The sequence below is a fragment of the Oncorhynchus masou genome, chromosome 23 (assembly GCF_036934945.1).
Source record: "Oncorhynchus masou masou isolate Uvic2021 chromosome 23, UVic_Omas_1.1, whole genome shotgun sequence".
NCBI lineage: Eukaryota > Metazoa > Chordata > Actinopteri > Salmoniformes > Salmonidae > Oncorhynchus > Oncorhynchus masou.
This window is the reverse complement of record NC_088234.1, coordinates 1,042,352-1,050,864: the sequence shown is the minus strand read 5'-3', so window position 1 is coordinate 1,050,864 and position 8,513 is coordinate 1,042,352. Positions and strand designations below refer to the sequence as shown.

The 8,513-nt window shown below is 42.9% G+C and overlaps 1 protein-coding gene across 1 annotated transcript; it reads left to right on the top strand.

The window, feature by feature from the left end:
- Positions 1–5,414: 5,414 nt before the first annotated feature.
- On the top strand, positions 5,415–7,047 carry LOC135511218 (Fc receptor-like protein 5; the record flags this gene model as incomplete). Its single annotated transcript, XM_064932847.1, has 3 exons — positions 5,415–5,682; positions 6,490–6,769; positions 7,041–7,047. Coding segments are annotated over 3 exons (555 nt in total), but the record flags the coding sequence as incomplete, so codon positions are not given.
- Positions 7,048–8,513: the final 1,466 nt, after the last annotated feature.

The following is an 8,513-nucleotide window of genomic DNA, read 5'->3' as shown; positions in this document are numbered from 1 at the left end:
GGATGTACATCGCCTCGAAAGGTGAAAAGGCCTCTGCATTATTCAACCCTGTGTAGATCAGTCAATTCTCAACTTAAAGACTTAAAACTCAGGATTCCGTAGGTTTCTATGTCAGTCAAGACATGTGTGTATTTATAGCTTCCTGTGCCAACCGGAAGTGCCATAATTGGTGTCTCAGGGGCTGTTTGGAAGGGTTAAAAAAATCAGATCTGTCCAAAACTTCATATGTGTGATTAGACAACCCCCATGAACTGTAAATCAGTCATTTTTCCCATAAAAATTCAAAGGAAAAATAAATCACACAGATACACAACTTGGATGGAGGGACGTATTGGGGTGTGTAGAGACTGACAGTGCCTCCAATAGTTAGCTTTGTTCGAGCTAAAAAAGAACCGTCAGACCTAGAGTTCCGAAACTTTAGAATCCTGTTCTAGACCTCAGGTAGATAGTGCGTGGTGAGTTACAGCGCTCTAGGAGGTTCTCGGACCGAGAAACAGCGTCGAACATTTGCAATGACTTCAATTCATTTTGACCATTACGAAAATGGCGACATTTAGAAATGTCCCAGAGACACAAGACTAGGTGCATTGTGACCGTCTCGGCCCATAGAGACAGAACCCAACATCTCGGTCCGATAGCTCATTCAAGGACCCCGTAGCAAGGCATGGAAAAAGTGGATTTTCAGCTCCAATTAGGCTTTTACTCGGACACCAAATGACCTATCGAGCCGAAACTCGGGATTCGGGGTCGCCTCACATAGGACTGCACATAATGTCCGAACTGGCCCCGCAGCTAGAAAGTAACTATGTGTTTTATGTTTTTTTTAATGTTTTGTACCGAAGGCCTTGTGAATTTTGGGCCAGCTCTGAAGTATGTTATACTTGGCTCCTAAATGAGTTGGGAAGAGTGGGTTTGGTGTCAGTTTGTATCAGTTTGGTGTCAGAATGATATCAAATTGACTGATGGACGGTGACTTGCAGGTGACTCTTGTCCATTAGCAATATGTTTAAGCGGTGAGGTACCATCACCAAAAGCGACATTCTGAAATCAACCCAAACGAGCGATGGAGAGGTACCAGTATCACTGCCCAGCCATCCCTATGTCATCGGGCCAGTCAATTTGGCATTCCTGCATGATTTTTATGGCATGACAAATTGGTGATGGTGAATGCCCAGTTAACCATATGGCAAATGCACAGTGACTTTGAAAGAGTGAGAAAACATTACCAAATGGACATTCTGAAATCAACCCTAATGAGCGATGGAGAGGTACCAGAATCACTGCCGAGCCATCCCGAGTTCATCGGGCCAGTCAATTTGGCATTCCTGCACGAATTTTCAGTGACTTTGCAAAAGTAAGGAACATTTGCAATATGTTTTAACATTGAGGTACCATCACCAAAAGCGACATTCTGAAATCAACTCAAACGAGCGATGGAGAGGTACCAGAATCACTGCCGAGCCATCCCGAGTTCATCGGGCCAGTCAATTTGGCATTCCTGCATGAATTTTCAGTGACTTTGCAAAAGTAAGGAACATTTGCAATATGTTTTAACAGTGAGGTGCCATCACCAAAAGTGACATTCTGAAATCAACCCAAACGAGCGATGGAGAGGTACCAGAATCACTGCCCAGACATCCCGAGGTCATCGGGCCAGTCAATTTGGCATTCCTGCATGATTTCTATGGCATGACAAATTGGTGATGGTGACTGCCCAGTTAACCATATGGCAAATGCACAGTGACTTTGCAAAAGTGAGAAAACATGACCAAATGGACATTCTGAAATCAACACAAACAATGGCATCACCATAGTGTCCAGACTGTGCCGAGTCCAACGAGGTGCCCCGCTTGACCGTAGCTCGCTCGGTCTGAGCGCAGCGACCATGAGAAAAATAGGCCCAATATGAAGCCTGCACCAGTACGTCATTTGATTTTGAGTCACAGCGGCGGAACCGTTAGGTTTAGAAATACAATTCAACCACAGGACTGTTCCTAAGGTCCTCCTGATCTGTCCAAGCCTATCCTTGACCGTGTGACATTAACCCTTCACAGTCAAAAGAAGGTGTTTACTGCCATTAGGTACCGAGAGGAGATCCTCAGACCCCTTGTGAGACCATATACTGGTGTGGTTGGCCCTGGGTTCCTCCTAATGCAAGACAATGCTAGACCTCATGTGGCTGGAGTGTTTCAGCTGTTCCTGCCAGAGGAAGGCATTGATGCTATGGACTGGCCCACCTATTCCCCAGACCTGAATCCAATTGAGCACATCTGGGATATCATGTCTCGCTCCATCCACCAACGTCACGTTGCACCACAGACTGTCCAGGAGTTGGCAGATGCTTTAGTCCAGGTCTGGCAGGAGATCCCTCAGGAGACTATCTGTCACCTCATCAGGAGCATGCCCAGGCATTGTAGCGAGGTCATACAGGTACGTGGAGGCCACACACACTACTGAGCCTCATTTTGACATGTTTTAATGACATTACATCAAAGTTGGATCAGCCTGTAGTGTGGTTTTCCACTTTAACCTCTTACATCTATGGTGGCGCTATTTCATTTTTGGATGAAAAACGTTCCCGTTTTAAACAAGATATTTTGTCACAAAAAGATGCTCGACTATGCATATAATTGCTACTGTTCGAAAGAAAACACTCTGACGTGTCCAGAAATACAAATATCTTCTCTGTGCGTGCCCTTTAACGTGAGCTTCAGGCAAAACCAAGATGAGATGGCATCCAGGAAATGACAAGGATTTTGAGGCTCTGTTTGTCATGATCTCCTTATATGGCTGTGAACGCAAGAGGAATGAGTCTGCCCTTTCTGTCGTTTCCCCAAGGTGTCTGCAGCATTGTGACGTATTTGTAGGCAGATCATTGGAAGATTGACCATAAGAGACCACATTTACCACGTGTCCGCCCGGTGTCCTGCGCCGAAATTGGTGCGCAAAAGTCACCTGCCAGTATTTTTCCATGGGACACAGAGAGGGAAGCAAGCTTCCACGAACTGCATGTCAATGAAGAGATATGTGAAAAAACACCTTGAGGATTGATTCCAAACAACGTTTGCCATGTTTCGGTCGATATTATGTAGTTAATCCGGAAAAAGTTTCACGTTGTAGGTGACTGCATTTTCGGTTCGTTTCGGTAGCCAGGCGCAATGTAGAAAACGGAACGATTTCTCCTACACACAGACGCTTTCAGGAAACACTGCGCATCTGGTATGTGGCTGGGAGTCTCCTCATTGAAAGGTAAATGATTTTATTTATTTGGTTATCTGGCTTTTGTGAAAATGTTGCGTGCTACATGCTACACAAAATGCTATGCTAGCTGTGCATACTCTTACACAAATTAGTCCATTTCTATGGTTCAAAAGCATATTTTGAAAATCTGAGATGACAGTGTTGTTAAGAAAAGGCTAAGCTTGAGAGCAAACGCATTATTTTAATTTTATTTGCGATTTTCAGAAATCGTTAACGTTGCGTTATGCTAATGAGCCTGAGGCTTAGTCACGATCCCGGATCCGGGATGGGGAGTTTCAAGAAGTTAATTTTGAGTGTGACTCCAAATCCAGACCTCCATGGGATGATAAATTTGATATCCATTCATAATTTTTGTGTGATTTTGTTGTCAGCACATTCAACTATGTAAAGAAAAAAGTATTTAATAAGAATATTTCATTCATTCAGACCTAGGATGTGTTATTTTAGTGTTCCCTTTATTTTTTGAGCAGTGTATAATTTGGAAAGTATAAATGCCATTTGGACATGGTTCACTTTTGGGTTTGGACTTTAGGTTTTGGAAGCCAACTTCATATGATCGTACATGGCAAATGCACATAACACCCTGATGTCGCACTTTCAATACTTTCATATTGCATTTGGACATTTTCATGGACATTCTTACGGCCTTTGGCAATGGTTCACTGACTTTTGACTTTGACTTTTGACTTCCTATGAAATCATATTGCAAATGGACAAAACATATGCCTTATGCACAATTACATTAAAAAAAATATGACAACAAAATATGACAAAAGTATGTTCATACCGTTCTTACACATGTGTAATTGACAAAAAAATCGAGATCCAGAAAGCACTTTTTAAGGTGGTGATACGTTTTTGAAAACAAATCAACATTTTCAAAATTTTACTCTTTGGTCTTGACTTGATGCTCATTTGCAATATGAACATTTTCAGGGTAGCGCTCGCCATCTATTGGATTTTTGCTGTGTGACACTTGGCATTTGCAATATGGCATTTGCAATCAGTTTTGAATTAAACAATGCCCATTTGAGTGGTTTTGTACAAAGTGTATATGTTTCGTCCGATGCCAATAAGTTCACATTCATTTTTGCCCATTTCAGGGTGGTATTCCCTTACTTGGAACACCATTATTTTTGTCTTACTGAGGTTTACTCTCAGGGCCCAAATCTTGACAGAATCTGTGCAGAAGATCTAGGTGTTGCTATAGGCCTTCCTTGGTTGAGGACAGAAGCACCAGATCATCTGTAACTATAGACATTTGATTTTTGAGTCAAGTAGGGTGAGGCTCGGTGCTGCAGACTGGTTGATATATGTATATTGAAGAGGGCTCAAGCTGCACCCCTGTCTCAACCCATGGCCCAGTGGAAAGAAATGTGTTTTTTTACCAAATTTAACTGCACACTTGGCTTTTCAAGTCCAGGATGGAGGCTGTTGTCTTGTAGAGGTGGAGCTGGTTATAAAGGCTGTTCAAGTCCAGGATGGGGGCTGTTGTCTTGTAGAGGTGGACCTGGTTATAAAGTCTGTTCAAGTCCAGGATGGGGACTGTTGTCTTGTAGAGGTGGACCTGGTTATAAAGGCTGTTCAAGTCCAGGATGGAGGCTGTTGTCTTGTAGAGGTGGACCTGGTTATAAAGGCTGTTCATGTCCAGGATGGGGACTGTTGTCTGGTAGAGATGGACCTCATTTTAGAGGCTGTTCAAGTCCAAGATGGAGTGGTGGTTGCATTCACTTGCTGTATGGTAGCAGTTTAAGGTATTTTCTTGGGGGAGGGTAGATATGACCACTCTTGAGTTAGTGAATGAGGGCACGCCAGGTGTTTGGGCACCAGAGTTTAGCCACTGTGTGTTTGGGGATATTTTCTTGTATATAGTCCGCCTGTGTTAATGTAACCAAGTTGGAGTCTCACGTTAGCTAACTAGCTAGCTGTGGTAGCTAGCTAGTTAGCTAACGTGAGACTCCAACTTGGTTAAAGTTGAACTCGTTCTAGCTAGTTCCTTGCTCGTCCGCCTGGGTTAATGTAACCAAGTTGGAGGCTCACTTTAGCTATGCAAGAGGAAGCTGCTGTACTCTACTCATTGTTTCTCTCTCTCTCTCTGTCTCTCTCTCTGTCTCTCTCTCTCTCTCTCTCTCTCTCTCTCTCTCTATCTCTCTCCTCCAGCTTCTCTGAGCATCAGTCCTGACAGATCTCAGTTTTTTAAATTTGAGTCTGTCTCTCTGAGCTGTGAGGTTCAGGGGAACTCAACTGGATGGAGAGTGGTGAGGAACACATCGAGAGGAATCATTTCAGAGTGTAATACTGACTGGGGAAAACAACAAGGGTCTTCATGCAACGTGTCACTAATACCATCGCACAGTGGAGTGTACTGGTGTGAGTCTGAGTCTGGAGAACACAGCAACGCTGTCAACATCACAGTACATGGTATGTCCACAAACACCATCTAATAACATTATAGTATTTAGTGGTTCATCTGGTTTGAGATAGCTGATGTTAGGTTTATATATGATGTTTGTATATTATATACAGCTGGAGCTGTGATCCTGGAGAGATCTGTTTATATATTATATACAGTTGGAGCTGTGATCCTGGAGAGCCCTGTTTATATATGATGTTTATATATTATATACAGCTGGAGCTGTGATCCTGGAGAGACCTGTTTATATATGATGTTTATATATTATATACAGCTGGAGCTGTGATCCTGGAGAGCCCTGTTTATATATGATGTTTATATATTATATACAGCTGGAGCTGTGATCCTGGAGAGACCTGTTTATATATGATGTTTATATATTATATACAGATGGAGCTGTGATTCTGGAGAGATCTGTTTATATATTATATACAACTGGAGCTGTGATCCTGGAGAGACCTGTTTATATATTATATACAGCTGGAGCTGTGATCCTGGAGAGACCTGTTTATATATTATATACAGCTGGAGCTGTGACCCTGGAGAGCCCTGTTTATATATGATGTTTATATATTATATACAGCTGGAGCTGTGATCCTGGAGAGCCCTGTTTATATATGATGTTTATATATTATATACAGCTGGAGCTGTGATCCTGGAGAGACCTGTTTATATATGATGTTTATAAATTATATACAGCTGGAGCTGTGATCCTGGAGAGACCTGTTTATATATGATGTTTATATATTATATACAGCTGGAGCTGTGATCCTGGAGAGCCCTGTTTATATATGATGTTTATATATTATATACAGCTGGAGCTGTGATCCTGGAGAGCCCTGCCCTTCCTGTGACTGAGGGAGATTCTGTGACTCTGCGCTGCAGATATCAGGTAACTCCCTCTAACCTCACAGCTGATTTCTACAAAGATGGATCCCTCATCAGGACTGAGACAACAGGAGAGATGACCATCCCTGCAGTATCCAAGTCAGATGAAGGACTCTACAAGTGTACCAACTCTGAAGGAGAATCACCAGAGAGCTGGATGACAGTGACAGGTGAGAATATGAGAAACCTTGACATTCAGATTATCTGGTTCTTCTTTACACTGTTAAGAGATGCTGAAACCTGCATTATAAACTGGGTGGTTCTTCTTTACACTGTTAAGAGGTGCTGAAACCTGCAATATAAACTGGGTGGTTCTTCTTTACACTGTTAAGAGGTGCTGAAACCTGCATTATAAACTGGGTGGTTCTTCTTTACACTGTTAAGAGGTGCTGAAACCTGCATTATAAACTGGGTGGTTCTTCTTTACACTATTAAGAGGTGCTGAAACCTGAATAATTTTGCTCGCCCAATTTTTCAGTTTTTGATTTGTTAAAAAAGTTTGGAATATCCAATAAATGTCGTTCCACTTCATGATTGTGTCCCACTTGTTGTTGATTCTTCACAAAAAATACAGTTTAATATCTTTATGTTTGAAGCCTGAAATTTGGCAAAAGGTCGCAAAGTTCAAGGGGGCAGAATACTTTCGCAAGGCACTGTAGCTCGTCTGGTTGGCTCGAGTCACTCGGCAGCTCTCGGCTGTGCTTCCCTTTGTTGTCTGTAATGGTGTGCAAGCCCTGCCACATCCTACGAGTGTGGGAGATGGTGTAGTACATATTCGATCTTAGTCCTGTATTGACACTTTGACTGTCTGATTGTTCGTCGGAGGGCATACCGAGATTTCTTATACGATTCCAGGTTAGAGTCTCGCTCCTTGAAAGCAGCAGCTCTAGCCTTTAGCTCAGTGCGGATGTTGACTGTAATCCATGGATTCTGGTTGGGGTAAGTACGTACAGTCACTGTGGGGACGACGTCATTGATGCACTTATTGATGAAGCCAATTACTGATGTGGTGTACTCCTCAATGCATTCGGAAGAGTCACGTTTTGCTTGCAAAACAGTCCTGTAGCTGAGCATCTGCTTCATCTGACCACTTTTTTATTGACCGAGTCACTGGTGCTTCCTGATTTATTTTTTGGCTTGTAAGCAGGAATCAGGAGGATAGACTTATGGTCAGATTTGCCAAATGGAGGGAGAGATTTGCTTTATTTATTTGAAGTTTTCTTCCCTCTGGTTGCACATTTGACCTGCTGATAGAAATTTGGATTTAAGTTTCCCTGCATTAAAGGCCACTAGGAGTGTCGCCTAGGGATGAGCGTATTCTTGTTTGCTTATGGCGGGAATACAGCTCATTCAGTGCGGTGTTAGTGCCAGAATCGGGCTGTGTTGGTATGTGGACAGGTACAAAAAATACAGATGAAAATTCTCTAGTTAGAAAGTGTGGTCTACAGCTTACCATGAGATACGCTACCTCAGGCGAACAAATCCTCGAGACTTCCTTAGATATCGTGCACCAGCTCTTGTTTACAAATATACATAGTCCGAATCCCCTTGACGCTGCTGTTCTATCCTGCTGATACAGCGTATAACCATCCAGCTGTATGTTGATATTGTTGTCGTTCAGCTACGACTCCGTGAAGCCTAAGATTGTACAGTTTTAATGTGCCGTTGGTAGTTTAATCTTCCTCATAGGTCGTCAATTTTATTATGCAATGATTGCATGTAAGCTAATAGAACGGAAGGCACTGGGGATTTATTCGATCTTCCTCCAACTGCAGTTCCAACTCCCATTCCATCTCCAGCAGTCCCAGTGTTGTCCATGTGTCTCTCCATCACCATCTCCAGTGTTGTCCATGTCTCTACCCAGCACCATCTCCAGTGTTGTCCATGTGTCTCTCCATCACCATCTCCAGTGTTGTTCATGTCTCTCTCCAGCACCATCTCCAGTGTTGTC